The sequence below is a fragment of the Syngnathus typhle genome, linkage group LG7 (genome assembly GCF_033458585.1).
Source record: "Syngnathus typhle isolate RoL2023-S1 ecotype Sweden linkage group LG7, RoL_Styp_1.0, whole genome shotgun sequence".
NCBI classification, from domain to species: Eukaryota; Metazoa; Chordata; class Actinopteri; order Syngnathiformes; family Syngnathidae; genus Syngnathus; species Syngnathus typhle.
In genome coordinates, this window is record NC_083744.1 from 3,142,692 (window position 1) to 3,166,260 (window position 23,569).

General features: G+C 44.7%; 2 protein-coding genes across 4 annotated transcripts in view; both read left to right on the forward strand.

The window, feature by feature from the left end:
• LOC133157241 (collagen alpha-1(I) chain-like) overlaps positions 1-23,569 on the forward strand; it is a 337,276-nt gene that overhangs the window by 217,822 nt on the left and 95,885 nt on the right. The window lies entirely within an intron of this gene.
• Positions 12,997-21,972, forward strand: LOC133157246 (histone H3-like centromeric protein A). 2 transcript variants are annotated; one of them, XM_061283632.1, is made up of 6 exons: positions 12,997-13,263; positions 13,370-13,428; positions 20,246-20,459; positions 20,523-20,647; positions 20,731-20,805; positions 21,254-21,972. In XM_061283632.1, the coding sequence occupies exons 3-6, from the start codon at positions 20,252-20,254 to the stop codon at positions 21,377-21,379; spliced, it is 534 nt and encodes a 177-aa protein (XP_061139616.1). In that variant the 5' UTR covers positions 12,997-13,263; positions 13,370-13,428; positions 20,246-20,251; the 3' UTR covers positions 21,380-21,972. The 2 variants fall into 2 exon arrangements, with proteins under 2 accessions (XP_061139616.1, XP_061139615.1); XM_061283631.1 differs by lacking the exon at positions 13,370-13,428 and having other exon boundaries at positions 13,005-13,263.

Consider the following 23,569-nt stretch of genomic DNA (forward strand, 5'->3'; position numbering starts at 1 on the left):
GTGGGAACTAAGTCATAATGAGTAGGGGAGAGATGAGTGAACAACTTATATTGGTCACTCCAAAATTTTTTTTTAATTATGCTGCATTGTAGCAATTTAAAAGATCAATTTGACCTTTGCAGGATGATCTGCAGTGTCAGATCTGGACTGCCATGAGAGTATGATGTTTATATGTATACTTTGTCAACAACCGCTGTAGATGTTAACGAATGGGATGAATATATCTAAAGTGAATGTGGATAATTTGTTTCAGGTAACTAGTATAAGAATAAACTGCTAAGCGAAACAATTGATTGCAAAACAAGCTGTAAAGACAATTGAATATGTCATGTGTATGGGTTTGCGACCATTGCTTTATGTTCTACCGTCACCATTGATCAAAGATCGTGTGAAGTCTATCACGTCGATTGGATTGTAAGATGTGTGACAGAGCATTCTATATAGTAATATCCATTGAAGAAAGAAAAAAGAAGCCATTGCTTTCAGAGAATGTAGTCAAGCTAAATTGTAAATGTATCAACATCCCAAGATCTGAAAAGAGAAAAGAAAAAAAAAAAAGCTGGTAAAAACCAAAATATCTTTGAATTTGACAGCCGATGATGATCTGACCGAAATTGATGCAATTGGTGTTCCCGGAGGAGTGCCGGATAAGTGTAAGCTGGTGAATCAGATAGCTGGTTTTGAATCCTCCAAGTGACCATTAAAGTCAGGGTTTTCCTAACTATCTTTATCGTAGGATTAGGTTGGAATGTATATAACCAGTAATAACTTAGCTTGTTGCATCCTACACAATGTCGTAAAACTTCCCTTGCAATGTTTTAACTAGAGGCCAAAGGTTTTTTCTTTTGTATCCAGTCCACTCAAACTCCTCTTCCCAGATGTTCTTATCAGTATGTAAACATCTAGTGTCTCACATTGTGGAAAGGGCAAATCCAAATAAAAAGAGCGGGAGTGCCTACAGATTTTTAGTGTGTGTAGAGATTGTCTCAAGCTATCTGTACTGCACTCCTTGCGAGAAAAGACTTAAAATTCTGTCTCAATTGTGGTTTGTTTGCTGTTGCTCTTCTATTCACTTATTCAGTCAGCGAAATAAACCTGACAAGTATTATATAAAGTAAAAGACCTGTGTGGAGGTGTGGGGCAATACATACATAACAATCACACATCCAATCTTCATTTTTCAAAAAAAAGCAATAAGATGTCAGGAAGCAAAGGCAGGGCAACCAAGTGCAGCACAATCCTTTATTGCCAAAGGGGAAATGGAACGCCGGACCTGCGGTCGGGCTGGCGTGGCAGAGCACAGCGCGTAGGAGTAGTCGGAGGCAGGCAGGCAGTCGCAGGACGAGCACGTTGTCAGGACCGGCGGCGAGCTGAAGCGTGGTCGAAGGGCGAGCAAGTTGTCAGGACAGGCGGCGAGCAGAAGTGTGGTCGAAGATCACGGAAGCAGGTGGCTACAAAGCTCGGTCCGGGGAAAAAAGGCAGGAGTATCACAGGCAGGGTAAGCAGACGAACTGACAACCACTGGCAGAACACAGAGAGGTTAAGTAGGGGACCTAACGAGCTGTAGCAGGTGCTGGCAATTCACTGAGTAGGGCTTGGCTGGAAGTCAGGTGACGCGGAGGCGTGACATAAGACTTGTAAATAATGCTGATTATAGAGAACCAACTAACCCTCTCTTTATTAAATTGAACTCACTGAAATATAACGACCTAGTCGACTTTAAAACCATCCAACTCATGTACAAAATAAAAAATAATTAATTACCACACAGTATCCAGAGGTTGTTTGAGTGGAGGGAAAGTACCTATTATTTAAGAGGAACACGTATGTTTAAAAGAGATTTGGTGAGAACAAACTTGAAGTTACATTGTATAACAGTTAGAGGTGTGGAATTATGGAACACCAGCAGTGAAGAATTAAAGAACTGTAGTACCTTACCTAAGTTTAAAAAAAATGTATAAGGACAAAATATTGACGGGATACCGTAACATGCTGTGAAGTTGTTTAAGTTGCTTTTGTATTTATCTAAAGAAAATATATAGATATATGGATTCCAAAGAAAAGATGGCTCAATATATCGTGAATGAATCGCAGCAGGCTTTAAGATATCGGCAAATATCGTATCGTAGTTCTTTGTATTGATATGATATCGTATCGTGACAAAACCCGCGATTTACACCCCTATTAAAAATGTGTAAAAAAAAAAAAAAAAAAGAGAACATGCCCCCTTCACATTTCTGACTGCCCCCTCTTATGTGCATTCCTAGAACCGGCCCTGCTGCGATGTCATAAAAGGGAGGTTTGCATCGTAGTCTGTATTTTTGGACTAACGCTAATTAGCCATGTCACGACTTACGCAAAATGCTTCTATTTATATCACAGATCACCCGGATTACCACAACTGCAATATTTGTAAATCAAGGCTCAAAGCCAGTGGTAGAAGCAGGGCACAAGGCATTTCCGAAACAAATGCTCTGCCAAATAAATAAATGCATGAATAAACCACGATTCAAAATGATTTCGATCACCAGCATCCTCATGATTTGTCGACAAATCTTGGTAACCCTATAGGTCGTTGAGGCAAGAAATTCCACCGATAAGGTAGCAGCCATTTTTATTGCGGTGTTGTTCATACATCGCAGGCAAATATGTTGAAAAATATTTGCTCCCCTCGGATAGTGTATCTTGGGTCATATATTTGAAAGTTTTTAAAGTCCACCTCTTCTGCAGTCTGTATTGACATCATGTCTTTGGTCAGACAATACTATGTGGCAGCTACAGTAATATCATACCTCATCCACTTTTTTTATTTGGAAGGAGTGCACCTAATGACTGCTCCAACAATGCTCTGATGAGACTTTTGTTAATTTTTCTAGAAAGAAAACCAACTGTTTTTGTCCTCCTCGTGTGTCTCAATAGCCTGCTCATTTGTTTTTTCACCTTTGGATGGAAAGGTTTTGCTGAATAATTTGTAAATGATTGTATTTTAATGTACAGCATATCTAATCTTATGCAGCCAAACCACCGCTGCACAACAGAAGGAGGTTCCCCATTAGGTAAGAAATCTTTATTTCGGGATAAAGTAACAGGGGTTTGGCAATGAAAGGAGGAGTCAGGAAACGTTTTCTTCCACCAGCATCACGTAGTGGCCTGGCCATTATCCTGCCAAGAAGTATGGCTTTATATCCCTCTGACCACTGCACATGTAATTTCAAAGACAAATTGACGCTGTATAGGCCGCAAAAGGAGCCCCTTATTGTGGTCTAAAATTGGGTGTTCATTATTAGATGTTGCAGCGCTGCTTTTGGTCACTGACATTGTTGGTATGCATTAGAGAATGTGCATACACCTGAAGGGACACAATCATTTATACGGAATACTTCATGTCCCGATGTTGCACCCGCAAAAAGAAAGACGCATCACATTTGCGTTCTTCATTTTCACAACTTTACTTTCCTCGGTTGACTCGGAGATTACACGAAGCATTTTTTTTCCATCCAACGCACATCCACTCAGTAGCTTTTTTTCTCTGTCCCCCTCTTATTACGTCACAAGCCACTTCAACACTCGAAGTCTAACCTCTGTCCTGACAAAAGCTACAAGAACTGCAAAAAAGTAAAATATATGACAAAATAACAATTACCGTTTTTTTTTCATGTATAATACGCCCCCATGTATAATACGCACCCTAAAAATGGCATGTTGATGCTGGAAAAAAGCCTGTACCCATGTATAATACGCACCCAATTTTTTTTTATTTTTATTTTTTTTTCTTAAGTCCCAATGATCGTCACACACGCAGGGAGGCAATGAGTCCCATTTTTATAGTCTTTGGTATGGTCTTTGTTGCCGTTGATTTCTCCGACTGCCCCGTGAGGCACCACCGTGATCAGTGCGGACGTGAAAAAGGCGGGAGAGACGCTGAAGAGGAATAAGAACACCCTTGGAAACCAAAACTTGCCCCTCGTCGTGACTCGGAGCCGCAACAAATGTTTCGGATTTGTGTAGGGTACATTGTGACAGCAAACGAGCAGGTGATCGAGCAAGCGTCTGATACGAGAGCATTGCGGTCGTATGGAGCGTGTTTGAAGTGAACAGCAGAGACAAAAGGAACAAGGCAAAGTGTTGTGAAATAAAATATTACCTGTAATACGCATTTTGTTATTTGCTGATTGAAACTGCTAATTAAACTGTGAATTGAAACTAATAGGAAGAAAACAACTCTCGCTCTTTATATAGCTAACGTGTCTTGCGCATCCTCTCTGCGCATCGGATCCATAGTGCGCATGCACAGTCATACTGCCTCCGTATGACGTCCGGTCCGCGATGGAGATTAAAAAACAAACAATATTTGACAATAACACACCATCAAGGATTGCACCATCGCATCAAACGATGTGTCGTCAATTATGAATTTTACTGACTAAGTGTGTTGGGCAGGATGGCTGAATGCGATGCGCAATTGACAACAAACAAGAAAAAAGGTGATTTCAAGTTTTATTTCGAGGGAGATTTGTCATGTCTCGTCCCCAGTTTTGCTATGTGTCTAGGTTGCCATAGTTTCTGTTCGCGTCGCCCCTCCCTTCCTGTGTCACCTCAATCAATGTAACGTGTTTTGTATTTAAGTCCTGTCTGCCCCTCGCTCACCGTCGGATCATTGCATGTGTTACTGTCATGATGTCTGTTTGGTTTCTGTTCCTTTCTTTGGTAATGTCACCCTGTCTTTTTGTTCCACGACTTTGTCGGTCAGTCCTGTTGTTGGTTTTATTGTACCATGATTTTCTTTAAAATAATTTTTTTCTTTTTTTTTTTTAATTTGTACCCATGTATAATGCGCACCCCAGATTTTAGGACAATAAATTAGTTAAATTTTGCGCATTATGCACGGAAAAAAACGGTATTATGGCTTATACCCACGCCCGGTCCTACTCTACGGAGCTCTCTTTCACCTCCGTGGAATCCGGGGGCTGGCGCTCGGCCGGGTGGCTGTTCAGGGACGGTGGATGGGGCTCGGACATGGCTTTTACGCACGCCCGGTCCTACTCTACTGAGCTCTCTTTCACCTCCGTTGATGGAAGTCGAGGGCCGGCGCTCTGCCGGGTGGCTGTCCGGAGACGGTGGATGGGGCTCGGTCATGGCTTTTACGCACGCTCGGTCCTATTCTATGGATCTTTCTTCCACCTCCGTGGCTGGAAGTCCACGCCACCACACGCCTGGAAGTTTGTTTTGTTAAATAAAGAGCTGTTTACCAAACCCACGTCTTTCTTTGTACTTTGTTAAGGCTACAATATAGTTATATACTAGATCTGTGGAATAACGACGAGACTGACGTCAGGGCTCACGCGCGGCGTTGTTGACAAAGGACGAAGAATTTGATCGATGGATTTAATGATTTAGAGTGCACAGATGGTTCGATAATATTATTGCTTATATAATAGTTATTTGATTTCTAATTTATATATCGTTATATGGGCCTGTGGAATATTTTGAAGTGCAAGCGCCGTCAGCGGACCGCACCCATTGTTGACGAAGGACGATCGATGGATTTAATGAATTAGAGCAGTGCTTCTCAAATAGTGGGGCGCGCCCCCCTTGGGGGCCGCGGTGCTATTCCTGGGGGGGCGCGTGTGACCCTGGGGAACAGGCTTTTTTTTTGGCAGTACTAGAATAAAGTGTAATTGCGCGTTTACTACAGCAGGGGGCAGTGGCGCTCTCATTGTTACTTCTGTCACGTTTGCGACAGTGCAACATTTTACGACTTACAAGACAAGTTAGGATAGTCACGGTGGGGAGGGGGGGCGCGAATAGTTTTCTTCTTGCTAGGGGGGGGCGTAACAGAAAATAATTGAGAAGCACTGAATTAGAGTGACACAGATGATTTTATAAACGTGTTATTTATGTAATAGTTTTTTATTTTAAAGAACTCTGAATGTTACGTCAGGGCCGTTCTCAGCTCTTTGTTTGTGTTTATGTCACGTTACCATACCTATCGTTTAGCCTGTTGTTGCTTGTTCATGACTGTTCTTGGTGTTGGATTTTGTCAAATAAATTGCCCCCCAAAATGCGATTTATACTCCAAAGCGACTTATATATGTTTTTTTTTCACTTTTTTGGGCATTTTATGGCTGATGCGACTTGTACTCCGAAGCGACTTATAGTCCGAACATTACGGTAAATTGGTTTATAATTTACAGTTTTGGAATGCAGGAGGCAACAGGACTACCTAGGAGAAACATGCAAACTCCATAGAGGAAAGCCGGAGTCAGAACTGAAACGTTCATCCCGCCTCTCCGCGAGATATGAGTAAAGTTAACTTTTGACGCGTTGTGTCGCGTACTTGTATGTCTATCGTGTTATGTGTCTCGTCACCGTGGGATAGAGAAAAACGTAATTTCGGTCTCTTTGTGTGTTGTGACATGTGGAGAGATTGACAATAAAGCTGACTTTGACTTTGACTTTGAAATGTTTGTAGTTAAAAAATGTCTGAAAAAAACTATTGGCACCCGGGCCCCTTCACGATACTAAATCTGGCCCTCCTTGCAAGAGGTTTGGACACCCCTGGCCTACATGAAGCCTGGTAAACGTGATCGATATAAAATACAAAATAGATTGACTTTTTTAAAAATCAATTTAGCTTTGCTTCGATACAATAAAATAATTTTCTGTTATCCACATTCATCCATTCATTTATTAATTTATTTATTAATGAATGTCGCGAAATGTTGAAAGGTTCAAGGGGGCCGGATACTTTCGCAAGGCACCGTAAATGGTGAGGCAGGAGGCGAGGAACAACGCTCATCTGCGCTCCTTTGTGCGGCGCCGGAGCGAGTACCTGTCTAAGGAGGACAGAGAGAGAGCAAGAAGTTGCGGCACGGGATCAAACAGGCCAAAGCTGACGGGATGACACCTTATTTTGCGGCAGGTAGAGGTTTTATAAACGGCAAGGAGATTCGCATATCTTACAGGTTATGGCAGTGTACAAATATAATGGTTACGTAGTTGTTCACTCATTCCTTCTAGTAAAAGGTTTACTCTTACGTTTTCTCTTGTTTGATAAATATATTTGTGTATTGAAAAGCCTTAATATTTAAAGATATTATAATAGGAGTGTTAGAGTTCACAAATTATCTTGATTGTACGATTATGTTGGAGTGTAGACTAGAATTATTACGTTTGTTAAAACCTTTAACCTTGACTCTGGAAAGTTTCCACAAAATGATGTGGAAACATTCTTGCTTAGTTATCTAAAATGCTCCACTAGTTTCTGTTTCCACAACCTTGTAAAATAAAGCCTTAAGACCCTCTGCACTGATTAACTAGTTGCTGAGGTGAACACCAAACTTGTCCCCTCCCACCCCCACCCCCACCCTCTCAATAAATATGCCCTCGCAAGAGGTCTAAGTCATACTGCTCTTCAAGCATCTCTGTATCACACAGGGTGCTGATGGCATCTCCGCTTGCAAGCGTAAAATGGCCAAACTGTCTCACGTGCGGTTCTTGCAAAGAAGATAGAAGGTTTGTGTGTAATATATGTACTGATATGAATGAGACCCAAGACAACAGCTGTTGTTCACGTCTCTCTCTGTATTCAACTGCCGCGGCTCGTCTCATGACGTCACACAACACAGTATGACATCCCTAACATCTCCCCTTTCATAGATGGCAACTTATACATGAAGATCAAAATTAAATTCCCACAACATGTCTCCCCCCTTGTCTTTACGTATCAGCAAACACTTAAACAACTCCTAACTCACATTTCAAAGAACAGTGTACAATAGGGGTGTAACGATACATCGATACACATCGAATAATCGATATAATGCTCTACGATTTATTGGCATCGATGCTAAACGTAAACATCGATCTATATCGCCGTGTTTGACCTCGGACATTAGACGCGACTTTATTTTGAAATCCAGTTCATTGTTGCTTGCTTCCTCTTTCCGGGAGCAGGGAGCAGTGCGCGGCGTTGTGTTGTGAGCAGAGCAGGCACGTGAAAGGGGAGTCGACAACTAGTACGCGGCTCCTGGGCTGGTGCTATGGCTAGTGTCCAAAAAGATAAAGAAATTTGCTCCCCTTTAGGCTTCAAGTCATTCGTTTGGAAGCACTTTGGATTCCAAAGAAAATATGGCTCAACGGACAAGACACGTGCAGTTTGTAAATCCTGCCATGCGGTGATCAAATATTCAGGGAGCACAAATCTCGCCGCATATTTAAAGAAAAAACACAACATCAAAGTTTAGTGTTAAAATAAGCACTTTGTATACTGCAATACTCTTGTAAATTCCTAAATAAAGAGTTTGCAGTACCTTGTTGATTTTGCGTACGAATTGTTATAAATCAGGATATTGTTCTATATTTTTTATTTAAAAAAAAAATTGATCGTAGAGCACTATATCGCGATATATCGTGAATGAATCGCAGCAGGCTTTAAGATATCGGCAAATATCAAATCATAGTTCTTTGTATCGATATTATATCGTATCGTGACAAAACCTGCGATTTACACCCCTAGTGTACAACATATAACTCACATTTCAAAGAACAGTGTACAACATATAATTTTTTACACATTCGTTTCCATAAACAACCCAATTGATCGCGAGGGCCCACAGTACCAACGCAGCTCACAAGTCCAGTCTCTTTGGCGCTCTTATAATCCTGCGCCCTGGCACAGATGTATGTAGAGGCGATCCATTCTGAGGCTGGTGGACGTCACTCTGCAGTGCGAGCTCCTGAGCGACTGTGTCAGTGTCATCCGTAGTGTCAATCGCGGTGTCAGGTGGATCCCCGGGTTTGTCAGCTGGTGGGTTGTTGTGCTGCACTCCGTGCTGCCCCGGCATTGCGGCGTTACTCTCCGCAGGTCGCAGCCCCCCCCCTCTTACGGCAGTACAGTGTCCCTTCGACGTCCACCAGGTATGACCTGGGGCCCACCAGCCGTAAGCATACTCCCCTCCGCCACCTGCCCATCCTGTCCCCAGGCAGGGGCTTCATCCTTATGTCCTGTCCGATACACAACTCAGGCAGATCTCTGGCCGATTTGTCATACCAGAGTTTGGCTGTCTGGTGTTTTACTCGCAGCCTGTCTAGAACCCCCGCCACCACACTCGGCTCCAAAAGTGTGTCAGCAACCGGGAGTGGCGTTCTCAGTCTGCGAGACATCAGTCTCTGCGCGGGACTCAGCATGCCTTCCGTAGGCGTGTTCCTCCACTGCAAGATGGCCAGCCAAGGGTCGGTCCCCGCCCTTGCTACCCTCTTGCACAGGTTCTTGACAATCTTCACGGCTGACTCAGCCTTCCCATTTGATTCTGGGTACCTGGGAGAGGATTTGATATGGTCAAAGTCCCAGTCTCTCGCAAACATCCTGAACGTTTCGCAGTCGAACTGGGCACCGCAGTCTGTAATTACCCAATCAGGCTGACCGTGCCGTGCAAACTGGGCCTTGCACCTCAGCACCGTGGTCTCAGCTGAAAGATCTGGGAGCAGCTCTACTTCTCAGAAATCCGAATAATGATCAACCATGATCAGAAAGTCCTTGCCAGCCTGCGTGAACAGATCCATGCTGAGGATCTGCCATGGTCGTGTAGGGAGTGCATGGGACATTATCGTCTCCCGCTGCTGTCGGTGTGCATATTCGTTGCAGGCTGAGCACTGGCTCACATAGTCCTTGATCTCACCGTGCATGTTGGACCAGTATTGCGTGTCTCTGGCCTGTCTGTAACAGGCATCTCCTCCGACATGGCTGGCATGGATGCGTTTCAACATTTCAGCACGCAATGATTTGGGCACTATAACTCGCTGACTCTTGAAAAGCACTCCATCCTGTGCGCTGATCTCATCCCTGATGGACCAGTATTCTCTGATTGCCAATGGAGTGTCCTCCCGGCGATCTGGCCAACCACGGAGCACCACCTCCTGCAACAGCTGAAGACTCCCATCACCCACTGTGTGCAATTTTATCTGCCTCAGCCGTTGGCTGGTGACGTTCAGATGCTCAGCCTGATTTATCTGTTCAGTGTTCACTTGTGCTCTCTGCATGCAGCAAACAGTCTGTTTCGAATATCTCGTGCCAGGCCCCTGCGGTGAAGCCGTGGCCCTACTCAAGGTGTCACTGAGGTGCATGTCGGGCCCTGGCTTGTACACCACCTTCAGATTGTATCCCTGTAGTGTGAGCAGCATGGTCTGGAGTCGTTTGGGCGCTGAGAGGAGTGGCTTGGTGAAAACGGAGACAAGTGGCTTGTGGTCGGTTTCCGCTGTGAACTCCCCCCGCCCATACAAATTCAAGATTCAAGAGTTTTTTATTCGCCATGTTTGAGCGTGCCAAACAAGGAATTTGACTTCGGTAAAACACACCCTCTGTTCAACATTTAGGTGACTAACAACACTCAGGACATGTGAAAAATGGCAAAAATGGTGTAGACAAATTCAAAAAAGGTGTGAAGAGCAGGATGTTATTGCACAGTAATGACTCTGAGACTCTAAGAGTGGTGTGAGTTCATCAGAGCAACAGCCTGGGGGAAGAAGCTGTCTCTGTGTCTGCTGGTTTTGGCGTATGTCACGTACTGGCGCCACCTGCGACAGGACCACGCCCCCCCATCAGCGGAATCGCCGCCACCTGCCACAGCCGCATGGACAGCGCTTCGACGCTCAGAACAGCACTTGCCCGCTGAAGGCCACTCCCCCTTCACACGAACTGCCCCTGTGCGTCTCCGCCGACAGTGTGAGGAGGGCGCTTGCCGCTATCAACATCCGTAAGGCGGCGGGCCCTGACAACATCCCAGGTCGAGCGCTGAAAGACTGCGCTGGTGAGCTGACGGATGTCTTCACAGACATCTTTAACACTTCCTTGCAGCAGGCCATCGTCCCGTCGTGTTTCAAAGCTGCCACCATCGTACCTGTGCCGAAGAAACCCGCTCCGTCCTGCTTCAATGACTACCGCCCCGTGGCACTTACGCCCATGATCATGAAGTGCTTTGAGCGGCTTGTCATGGAGCACATCCGATCCGTTCTCCCCCCCACCATGGACCCCTTCCAGTTTGCGTACCGAGCCAAACGGTCCTCTGAGGATGCCATCTGCTCTGCCCTCCACTCGGCCCTCACCCACCTGGAGAGAAGGGACTCGTATGTGAGATTGCTGTTTGTGGACTTCAGTTCTGCCTTCAACACCATTGTGCCACAACGCCTCATCAGCAAACTTGACATGCTGGGCCTCAGTACCTACCTCTGCAACTGGCTACTGGACTTCCTCTGTCAGAGGCCACACAGGTGGTACGTGTTGGCGACAAAATCTCCGCCAGCATCACGCTGAGCACGGGGGCCCCCCAAGGCTGCGTGCTCAGTCCGCTGCTCTTCACCCTCCTGACGCATGACTGCATTGCAACCCACAGCGACAACCGCATAGTGAAGTTTGCTGACGACACGACTCTGGTGGGTCTCACCACCAAGGGAGACGAGACTCAGTACAGGCTGGAGGTTGACCTTCTGACCACGTGGTGCAGGGACAACAACCTCCTGCTGAACGTCGACAAGACCAAGGAGGTTGTTGTTGACTTCCGGAAGGGTAACACCCAACACCTGCCGCTGACCATCGACGGTGCTGTGGTGGAGAGAGTGAACGGCGCCAGGTTCCTGGGGGTGCACATCAGTGAGTATCTCTCCTGGACCACCAACACCGCATCACTGGCGAAGAAGGCCCAGCACCGCCTGTACTTCCTGCGGAAACTCAGGCGAGCGAGCGCTCCTCCGGCCGTCATGACTACATTTTACCGTGGCACCATTGAGAGCGTCCTCTCCAGCTGTTTGGAGTGGCGGCTGCACTGACTACAACTTGAAGGCCCTGCAGCGCATAGTGAACACGGCTGGTAAGATTATTGGTGCTTCACTCCCCTCCTTGAAAGACATTTAGATCCCCCATCTCACCCGCAAGGCGACCACGATTATGAGTGATGTGAGTCACCCCGCTCACTCTTTTGTTTCTTCCGTTTGAGCTTCTGCCCTCTGGGAAGAGGTACAGGAGACTGCGCTCCCGCACCACCAGACTCAACAACAGCTTCATACTCCAGGCTGTTATCCTGAACTCTCTCTCCCCTTCTGCATAGCGTCCTGTACTTTTGCGCTATATTCTGACTGTCTGCTGTATGCAAACTTTCTTTGCGCTATATTCTGACTGTCTGCTGTATGCACACTTGCTCCATTTTTGCTCCTCTTATTTATTATGTTATTTGTTTATTTATTATTTATTCTTCACTTATTTATTCATTGTTTGTGCCTTCTTGTTTTTACTTTTTGTGTTGTTTACTTGTATGTAAATTGTGTACTATGTCTTGTCACCGTGGGATAGTAGGAACTGAACTCGCTTCCCCTTTCTGCGTAGCGTCCTGTACTTTTGCGCTACGCTTACTGTCTGCTGTATGCACACTGGCTCCGTTTTGCTCCTCTTATTTAATGTGTTATCTGTTTATTTATTATTTTTCCATCATTCTTATTATTTATTGTTTGTGCCTTCTTGTTTTTATATTGTGTCGTTTACTTGTATGTCTATCGTGTAATATATCTCGTCATCGTGGGATAGAGAAAACGTAATTTCGGTTTCTTTGTGTGTCTTGACTTGTGAAGAGATTGACAATAAAGCTGACTTTGACTTTATTGTCATAGCTTCGAATAAATCTCGGAATCTCTCATGAAAAAAACTACATTAAAATAGTTTTTAAATTAATGCTACCACTGCGTAATATACTGAAATATTACATGAATAAATGTAGAGTTTCGCGGTATTAAAATTAAATAGTAAATATTCATATTTACTATTTTATTTAAGTAAGGACTATTTTGTATTCCCCAAATAGTGGTTGTGATCTGTCCCTACCATCCTTGTATAAACCTACGCCCTTTCTTTTTAATATTTTCTTTTTGTCATTGCATTATGATTTCCATATCTATGAATTTCTCTTGGAGACGGAAGTGAATTGAGAAGCGACTCTCTCTCGGTCACTTCTGATGCCACCCCGTCGAGTGGCGATGGTCTGGTTTTCAAGCACTCCCCGACACTGACGCCTCACTTAGCCCGCCCCCCTGAGTAGCACTGACGCTTCACGCTGATTGCTCGAAGGCTGAGGGACGCGACATTTGAATTTAGACTGGTTTTCTCCTCGATTTGGCTGCTTATAAAGTGAACTTTGCCACTTTTCTCGGAGCTTCCCCGTGCACACCCTGGCAAGTTGAAGAGCCACAGCGACGACACGAGTTCAAAGGACAAAAAAGGTAAGTTGAAAAAATGCAAAGTTGTTTTTGCAAAGCTCACGTTGTAGCGGACGGTATAACGACGTCACAACACGTCGCCACCTCCTGACTTCTGAAATTTGAACAGCAAACAACCAAGTGAATAAAAAGAAGACACGCGCACTGAACTGAAAGGCAAACAAATTTGTAAGTATGTGAGACGACGAGGATACTGTCGTATGTCACATGACGTTTCTGCCTGCTTTCCGACTTACTACTCTAAACTCTACAGACAGAAAATGGCACTTTTGCCCCGTCCCAGACAGTTTTTCAGACGGCTGCAACAACATTCTATTCAGCATGTCGCTGCAATGTTTTAACTGCAATGTCACCTCACTTCTACAATTTTACACTAAAGCAATTTTACCTGGGGGTGGAAGCAGGTTCTACTGTGGGGGCTGTTATGTATGGCAAGCAATTTGATCATTTATTCCATATCCTCGATATTAGACAGTATTTTCCATTAGTTCGGTCTTTCTCAACATTAGTTGGACATTGAGCCACACGAGTTACGCACTTTGTCTTACGAGTTGCACAGAAACTCTAACCAGTCACTCATTTTCAGCAACATGTAAATTAGTCAAACGTGAATTATTCTAACATGTTAACTAGTGACCTATGATTTTCTGCAGAAGTTAGCTAATAGGAGCTGAAATGCCCACCAGTTAACTAATGATAAATAAACCACTGACAAGTTAACTAGTGCAAGCCCATTGAAGCCGTGGTATCTAACTTGTAGAAAAATACTGGTTGACTAGTTATGCCCCAAATTGTGCACTAGTGCGACTTTTTCACTTAACCAGTTCTACTAGTGAGGTAAAAAAATGTACCGAATAGAACTAGTGGATGCCGACTTTACAGAAATATGGGTTACATGTCTGCTCGTGGCGGCTTGGTGAGGCACTGGGTAGCTCGTCCGCCTCACAGTTAGGAGGGTGCGGGTTCGATTCCACCTCTGGCCCTCCCTGTGTGGAGTTTGCATGTTTTCCCCGGGCACGCGTGGGTTTTCTCCGGGCACTCCGGTTTCCTCCCACATCCCAAAAACATGCTTGGTAGGCCGACTGAGCGCTCCTAATTGTCCCTAGGTGTGAGTGCGAGTGCAAATGGTTGATTGTCTCTGTATTTCCTGCGATTGGCTGGCAACTGGTTCAGGGTGTCCCCCGCCTGCTGCCCAATGATGGCTGGGATAGGCTCCAGAACACCCGCGATCCCCGTGGGGACTAAGCGGTTCAGAAAATGGATGGATGGATAGATGGATGGATGGATATTTACTCATGAATGCACAGATCACTTTGCTACGCACCATCTATTTTGACTTACAAGCTAACTAGTGAGGCTCAAAATGGTACCTTAGTAGACGTTCACTAGCTGGTGTAATTTTAACCTCACTTGTTAACTAGTGAAACGTGTTTTCTTTCTTGTGAATTAGTTCAGTCCAGAGTGACTAGTTAAACGGATATACGCAGACAGTGAACAAATAAGGCATTTTGACTTACTAGTCAGACCGAGTGAGTCAGAAAGGAAAATCCCTTTGCATTTACTAGTTCATTAGTTAACATTTTGAACCCCACAAGTCAGATAGTGAGGCTGGGAAGATCCCAACTAATGGTACTAGTGGACATACATATTCCTTACTAGTGAACTAGTGAGCAATTCCGAACTTGACAAGTGAAATAGTGAGATAAAAAAAAAAAAAAAAAACATACCTGGTGCAACCAGTGTACCTTTGCATGATGTCAACATGTAAACTGTAGGATATGACCACCAGTATCATGTTCCAACATTTTTTACTCATCTTTTTAATCAATTTGCTTGTGACCAATAAAGAGATTACACTGTGAGGTCAAAATGTGACACATGCGCGTAAAATGTCTTTTTAGCTTACATGTTCACTAGTAAGTCAATTTTGAAGCTTTTTAGTCAGCCTACACTGCCCACGATGCATAGGACAGGGAGTATTACCTTTAAACAGCTAATTATGATGCATTTCGTCCGAGAAGGTTTTATTTTGAAAATATTACTGTTGTATGTAGGTCTACAATTATTATTCATTTTAACTGCCGCGACTATGCATTTAATTTAAAAATTACTATTGTATCTTTTTCTGCACTTTTTTTTAATTTTTATTTTTTTTTTATTTTAACTGCCGCGACTATGCAGTTAGGATGTGTGCATAAACAAAAATAAATGGGATCAGTCACGTGATGTCCGAAGTTCTTTTGGCAAGGTGTGGGACACAACCTTTTTGCATTTTGAATATGTTTTCATTTCATGAGACCTGGACTATGAATGGCCCTTCCCTGGAAAAAATAAGCATTTAAAGCAATGGTTATTAGAGTGACGAACACGGGTTGAGGGGTATGATTCTGATCTCTCCTATAATAGGGAGCAGTAAAAGTTTTAAATTCCATCTGAGCTTCTCAAACGTAACTTGTGACTGTCGACGATTAAAAGTGATCTTTTTTGCTAACAATAACAAGTGATAAGAAGCTCAAGTAATCAGTGATGACCAGTCCTGGCAACCTTGACTGCAATTTTACCCAGCTACAGTTGTAAAAACGTGAGTGCCAGCCGAAGCACAACAGCGACTGAACACGACCTCGCAGAGAGTGGGTTTTCCTCCTGCTCGGACAGGCAAATACACATGCTGGTTTGTAAATGCATCCGTGTAACTTATCAAGTCAAGTTTATTTGTATAGCCCTAAATCACAAGCAGTCTCAAAGGGCTTCACATAGACAAAAATTGACAATTATTCTCAAAGCACCCCCTGATCTTAAGCTCCCAAAAGGACAAGGAAAAACTCAAAAACCCCTGCCAGGGGAAAATGAGAAACCTTGAGAAGGGACCACTGATGGAAGGATCACCCTTTCAGGATCACCAGGTTGAAATGGATGCAGAGAGGGCACAAATAATACATAATATGAAAATCAATGAAAAAAAAGTGTCTTCGAGGAGGTTGAGTTGCAGTTCCCCCATCCTGAATTGGCCCACAAGAATCCAGATAGCCGCTGTCAGCTTGGGTGCCACCTAACCACCTGCCGGGGAGGGGGGGGGGGACAAACTCCGGCCGAATCAGCCACTACAGGTTAGTTAAAGGCCATATCATAGAAATGTGTCTTTAAACGTGTCTTAAATGTTTCTACTGAGGTAGCAGTTCTAATATCCATTGGTAGGGCATTCCAAAGCTCTGGAGCCCGAATAGAAAATGCTCTCGACCAGGGGTCACCAACACGGTGCCCGCGGGCGCCAGGTCGCCCGTGAGGACAGCATGAGTCGCCCGCAGGACTGTTCTAAAATTAGCTCAAATAGCAGCACGTGTCTGTGAGCTGCATCTATTTATTTTACAGTCAAACCTCGTTTTCCGAACGTCCATGTTCTCGAACAAATCGGAATTTGAACAAAAAATTCGAGATTTTTTTGCTTCGGTTGTTGAACAAGATTTGGAGGTCGAACTTCACGTGATGAGCCGGGAGGACCAGAGAAAACCCGACCGCGCGGCCCGGATGCCGACTGACTTCGTAGTTATTGTATTTTCGTTACTTTGAGGATTGTATTAACCCCTTATCATGCTTCCAAAGAAAGCAAGTGGGAGCAGTAAAGCCATCCTAAAACACAAAGACGCTCTTAAAGCAATGCGACAGTGAGCGCCCGGCCGGCTCGCTGTGGTTGCGCGATCGGCTCCATCTAGTGTGGAAACTGAGAAGCTGAGCTCAAGCTTCTTGTGCGGGCCATATTCAATTATGTTTTCAGAATTTGCTGCGGGCCAATAAAAACTGGACCGTTAGTTTGGACACCCCTAATTTAGAGCAAAGAACTGTGTAGTCTGCCTGATGCCATTGCCTTTGGTCTTTTCTGTTCCACATGTAGAGTTATGTAGCTTGTTAAGTCAACCATAATATCGGATCGGTATCGGGTATCGACCGATATGCAAAGCCACGGCATCGGTATCGGTATCGGAACTGAAAAAGTCGGATCGGTGCATCTCTAACACATAGTGAAAGCTAAATTGAGCAAATTGGCTATTTCAGAAGTGTGTGTCAAACTGGTAGCCCTTTGCCTTAATCAGTATCCAGGAAGTAGCTCTCGGTTTAAGAAAGGTTGGTGACCCCTGCTCTAGACCCTGCAGACATTTTCTTGGCCCTCTGTGTCGCTAAAAGAGTAGCGTTTTGCGAACGAAGGTTACGAGACGGAACATAAGGAACAACTAGGTCGACGAGATATGAAGGCGCTAAGCCATGCAGGGATTTATATGTTAATAGAAGAACCTTGAAGTCGCATCTTAAATGGACCGGGAGCCAGTGTAAGTTGGCTAATATTGGGGTAATGTGATAACATTTTCTTGTCCGTGAGCGCAGCCTTGCAGCAGCATTTTGTACTAACTGTAGACTTTTGAAGCGGGACTAAGGAAGACCAGAGAATAATAAATTACAGTAGTCCAGGCGCGACTTGACAAACGCATGTATAATAGTAGCATTGAAAACTAATATTATATTTACGTATAATGTCCCCAAGCTGAATCATATAAATATTAAATAGAATTGGTCCCAGTACCGATCCCTGTGGGACACCACACGTAACATTATAGAGCTCCGAGGACGTATTGCCATGGACCACTCGGTGCGTCCTGTCTGATAGATAGGAATAGAACCAGCCTAGTGCTGACCCTGAAATACCAACACAACTTTTAAGACGCCCTAATAAAATATCGAAGTCTACAGTGTCGAAGGCAGCACTGAGATCAAGTAGTAACAGTACAGATGAAGTGTTTGAATCCATAGCTGTGAGGAGATCGTTAGTCACTTTAGCAAGTGCTGTCTCAGTGGAATGATTAGCTCTAAAACCAGACTGAAAAGAGTCATATCGATTATTGGCGACCATGTAATCAATAAGCTGCTGCGCTACTACTTTTTCAAGAAGTTTTGGTATGAATGGGAGGTTTGAAACTGGCCTATAATTACTGAGACCATCCGGGTCAAGATTTGGTCGCTTAAGTAACGGTTTAATGATAGCGGTTTTAAAGGCTGTTGGCACTATCCCAGAAGAGACAGACAGATTGATTATATTTAAGACGGATGGTCCTAAAATTTGAAATAATTCTTTTAGTTTGGCTGGAAGAGGGTCGAGCAAACATGTTGTTTGTTTAGCCGCACTAACCAATTGTGTAAGCCTTTCAAGGGACACGCTTTTAAAATTTGAGAGGGTTATTGCATGATCATCAGCGCTGGTAAACGGCGGTCTCGACTGAGCGATTGGAATGGTATTCTTGATCTCGTCCCTAATGGATTCAATCTTTTGAGCAAAACATTTCATAAACTCGTCAGCTGAGTGGAAGGAACTATCGGGGTTCGGCTGGTGTAGAGTCAGTTTTGCCACTGTATCAAATAGGTGTTTAGGGTTGTTTTTATTGAGATTAATAACTTGCAAAAAATACAGAGTTTTTGCTAAGATAAGCGAATCTTTATATTTCAGGAGGCTATCCTGCCATGCCTGATGGAAAACCTCAAGTTTGAGTAAACGCCGTCTGCGCTCATGCTTTCGACATAATTGCTTAAGCGTACGCGTTTCATCTGTGAACCACGGAGTAGGCAATCTACGGCGAGTTTTCAGACGTAACGGCGCCACAGAGTCAATGGAATTTAACAATGTCGCATTGAATTCATTTGTAAGATTATCAATAGAGCCGATGTATGCGGGAAATATGGCGGTTGCCGGCGACAGTAACTCAGGGCAGTTGCAGTCATGGAGTTAAAATTACGGCTCCTATAATTCTGATTGCTCTCTTGTCTTTGACAAGGAACTAAAATTTCAAATTTTATTAAGTAATGATCAGACAGAACAGTAGTGTATGGCAGTACTGCTACATTTGAGGTTGCAAGTCCTCGGGATAATTCCAGATCTAAGGTATTTCCATTCTTATGCGTTGCTACCTGTACGGCTTGCGTAAAACCAAACGTATCAGTTAAAGTCTGAAACGCCGAAGTAAGTGGCTCTGACGGTAAATTCATGTGGATGTTGAAATCGCCCATGATAATTATATTATCCGCATTGGTTACTAGATCAGCCACGAATTCTGAAAATTCATCCAGGAAGCCAGAGTAAGCCCCGGGTGGACGGTAAACAACCACAAGATAAAATGACGGTAAAGCGGTGGATCGGACAGTGAGAACTTCAAATGTTTCAAATACGTTGATCGAACGAGGCCTAAATCTAAGCTCGGAATTTGAGATGAGGGCGACACCCCCACCCTTTTTTTGAGGACACTCCACATGCGAGCTGAAAATTTGGAGGCGAGGCCTCGTTAAGCGGCAGCAGTTCATTAGGTTTTAACCAGGTCTCGCAGAGACCAAAAACGTTTAGATTATGTTCCGTGATGAGGTCATTAACGAGAAGTGCTTTCGTATGAAGCGATCTAATATTCATTAAACCTAGTTTAAGTGTAATCGGTCCATCAGGGTGCGTATCTATCGAAGGATTTTTAAACAAGATGCGAGTAAGATTGTGTTCTCTAGGCCTGACATCACCTCTCAAATGTTTGCAGTGGGACAATCCGACCGTGGGAATTTGATAGTAAATATTTGTTACACATGTAAAATGATCTGAAACAGGCACCATTTCATCCGCAAAACTTAAACTATTAAACCAGAAAACCCGCGGTCCAATAGGGCGTACTGTCCCGTGTAGAGCAGAACAAACAGATTCAATATTTTGTCATGTAATGTTGTACCCTCGTGGTCTTCAGGCCAATGTTCATCTCGAATCCTTTTGAGGCTTTGGACAAGTTGAAGTTGAACAAGGTCTCTAGTCTATACAATTCATTAGTGATCGAAGTAGTTCAATGAGTTTGATTAGCGATTAGTTGTTGATGACTCGATTAATTGTAGCACTTGTAAAGTGGACATGCTATTGCGTTAGCTCTTTGTTGAGTGTTGTTGCGTGTCTTTCATGTACATATGTATGCTGTAGTCAGCCATGCGCCACAACTCCTCGTCCAGCCGAAGAAAAGGCGGCAATCCACGCCGCCGTCCTCCGCAGCCACTGCCTGGGCCATCCCCCAGTGTGCAATGCACATCCTCTGCGGCAGCCCCCAGACGGCGCCACCCGCCACAGTCACCGCAGAGGGCATCCCCCAGAGGGCGCCGCCCGCCGCAGTCACAGCAGCCGGGCCCATCTGGGAATAGTGAGCTCACTGCGCCGTTGTTCCAATTTGATGGCACGTTGCTAAAGGTTTTTGTATTTCCAGCTCAGCCACCTGCGCCGGCGCCCAGGAGGCGAAGGTACCGGCCAGGGACCAAGGCCCTAATGGAGATCCGCAAGTTCCAGAAGAGCACAGAGCTCCTCATCAGGAAAGCGCCCTTCTCTCGCCTGGTAAGGTGTTACCAGCTCACACGTTAGCCCGTAAGCTTGTCAGATCATTGCCTTGACATGTAGCCACCCTCCCACACACCCAGGTCCGTGAGGTGTGCCAGTCATATGGCAGAAGTGCCCTCAGATGGCAGGTCTTCGCCCTGATGGCCCTTCAGGAGGTAAAGTCGCCAGGGAGGTCCAAATGTCATACTAAAGTCTCTATCCTACTGAGCGACCAAGAATTGCGAGTGTTTTCAAATGGAGTGATTACTGCATTTTCGTTATGGTTTGTCGAAGGTCGCAAACGTTCGACAAACAGTGACCAAACGTTTGGCAAATGTTCACCTGTACTTTTCTTCTACGCGGGGGAAATTTTGAACAGGGAGTTTTTTACATGTTCAAAATTTTATTGCGACAACAAGAACTTCCTAAAAAGGTCGGTGAACATTTGGGACATTGAACGATCCCTGACCAACTTTGGCGTGTACGCAAGTGACAATCGGTGATGCCCCATTTCCGCCTGCCGACTCTCTGCAACCCAAAATATTCCGCTGCCCTTGCCGACGCCGGACGCAGCGGGACACTCGGGCCGGGTTACACATTGACGACTTGTTGGGATCTTTACAGGCGGCTGAGGCCTTATTGGTGTTGCTGTTCTCTGATGCCAACCTGTGCGCCATCCACGCCAAGCGGGTCACCATTTTTCCCCGCGATCTCCAGCTGGCCCGACGGATCCGCGGGCAAGATTTCTGATTAAGATGATAGCCGCGTGGTGACTCAAACGTTTCACAGTGACCACTCGACACAACCCAACCTTTGTAGTTGAAATCGACTTAAATACTGTTGTTTGCAGGGATTGTGTTTTATATATAGTGAAGTGTTTGTGTTTTATATCCAAAGTTATGTGACAAGAGTGGATAATTTCTTGGCCCTGCCCACTTCATCTCCAGGCAACCAATTATGTGAGTGCTAAGCTTCACTCTGTAGTGTCATCCACGCGCGTCACCGTTTTTCCCCGCGACATCCAGCTGGCCTGATGTACCCGCGGGCAAGATTTCTGATTAAGATGATAGGCCCATGGTGACTCTAACGTTTCACGGTCACCACTCGACTCAACCCAACCTGTATAGTAGAAATCCTCTTCCATTACTGTTTGCAGTGTTTGTGTTTTATCGATAGTGCAGTGTTTCTGTTCTGTATATAAAGTTCCGTGATGTGTGTTCATCGTAAGACAAAGTATTTTCATTAAAATACAAATATTTCTAAAAAACAAAATATTTTTGGTACTATTGAGAGCTTACCTAAGTAAATTTTTTTACATCAGAAAAATAAACATTTCAATATTATTGTGCGGTTAGTTGTTAATCTTGATGTGAATTGAATGAGCAAACACTAACAAACAAAACTAATTTATCTATTGAGGCACAATATTACATTACAGTGTCAATATTGTAGTCGACCACTCCAGATTGCCCGTAGGTTGTGGTTTTGAGCTCGAAAGGTTGCCTGTGTGCCCTGCAATTGGCGTTCGGGGTGTCCCCCGCCTACTGCCCGAAGTCTGCTGGGTTAAGCTCCAGCATACCAGCGAAGCTTGTGTCAAAAAGCAGTTCAGAAAAACGATGGATAGATAGATAGATGGATGGATATTATAGTACCGTTATTTTCTTTATTACGTTGTGTCGCAGACCCGAGCCGATCTGAACCACCGAGTCAATGTGGTTGTCAAGCCTGAAGCCATCCGTGTGTGAAATAGGGTAATGAGATATAAAGTCATTAAAAAAGTCCCAATAATCGCCACACACACATCTGGGTGTGGTGAAATTTGTCCTCTGCATTTAGCCCATCCCCGTATGATTTTGATCCATACCATGGGGGAGAGGGGAGCAGTGAGCAGCAGCGGTGCTCCGCTCGGGAATCATTTGATGATCTAACCCCCCAATTCCAACCCTTAATGCTGAGTGCCAAGCAGGGAGGCAATGGGTCCCATTTTTATAGTCTTTGGTAGGACCCGGCCGGGGTTTGAACCCACAACCTTCCAATCTCATGGCGGACACTCCACCACTTGGCCACTGAGCTTTTTTATTTATTTTTTTCTAAAACATCCATCCATCTATTTTCTGTACCGCTCTCTCCCCACGGGGGTCGCGGGCGTGCTGGAGCCTATCCCAGCCGTCATCAGGCAGTAGGCGGGGGACACCCTGAACCGGTTGCCAGCCAATCGCAAGGCACACAGAGACAAACAACCATTTGCACTCACACTCATACCTAGGGACAATTTGGAGTCTTCAATCGGCCTACCAAGCATGTTTTTGGGATGTGGGAGGAAACCGGAGTGCCCGGAGGAAACCCACGCGGGTCCAGAGAGAACATGCAAACTCCACACAGGGAGGGCCGGAGGTGGAATCGAACCCGCACCCTCCTAACTGTGAGGCGGACGCGCTACCCAGTGCGTCACCGAGCCGCCCCTTTCTAAAACAAAGTAAAGAAAAAAAAGATCCACACTCTATTCCAGAAGATGGCGGTAATGCACCTAAGGTTGTTTGCTACCGCTACAAAACAAGAAGAAGACATTACCCACTCTACAACTAGCACTTGAAAATAATTGCCGTGTCAAAATTCACAGGCTGAATGTTGTTGTAACGTCGGTGTGTGTTGTGATCTCGCAACATGAACAACGTGGCTTCATTTGTGTTGATTTGGAGTCACGTCACCTCTGCCGGTAAGATCGCGAACTAAAGAGAAAATGTTAATGAATGTTAGAAACACACAGTCTTAGTAAAGTTTTCGAACAACCTTGGCGCACACGGTACCTTGTGTGTCCTAACCACAGCTAGTTTCCAGTCATGACTGTCCGTATGTTAGACATGAAATCAGGCTTTTGAGTAATCATGAATTTGCTAATGCCTCCATAGCCATAGAAATGAAGTCAGGCATCAGCCACAA

What these genes read in the sequence shown, in the direction of transcription:
- LOC133157246 (XM_061283632.1), top strand. Translation starts at nt 20,252, where the DNA reads ATGCGCCACAACTCCTCGTCCAGCCGAAGAAAAGGCGGCAATCCACGC. An exon ending in GCCGGGCCCATCTGGGAATA is followed by an intron (nt 20,460 to 20,522) that starts GTGAGCTCACTG and finishes TTGTATTTCCAG; the next exon opens with CTCAGCCACCTGCGCCGGCG. An exon ending in AAGCGCCCTTCTCTCGCCTG is followed by an intron (nt 20,648 to 20,730) that starts GTAAGGTGTTAC and finishes CCACACACCCAG; the next exon opens with GTCCGTGAGGTGTGCCAGTC.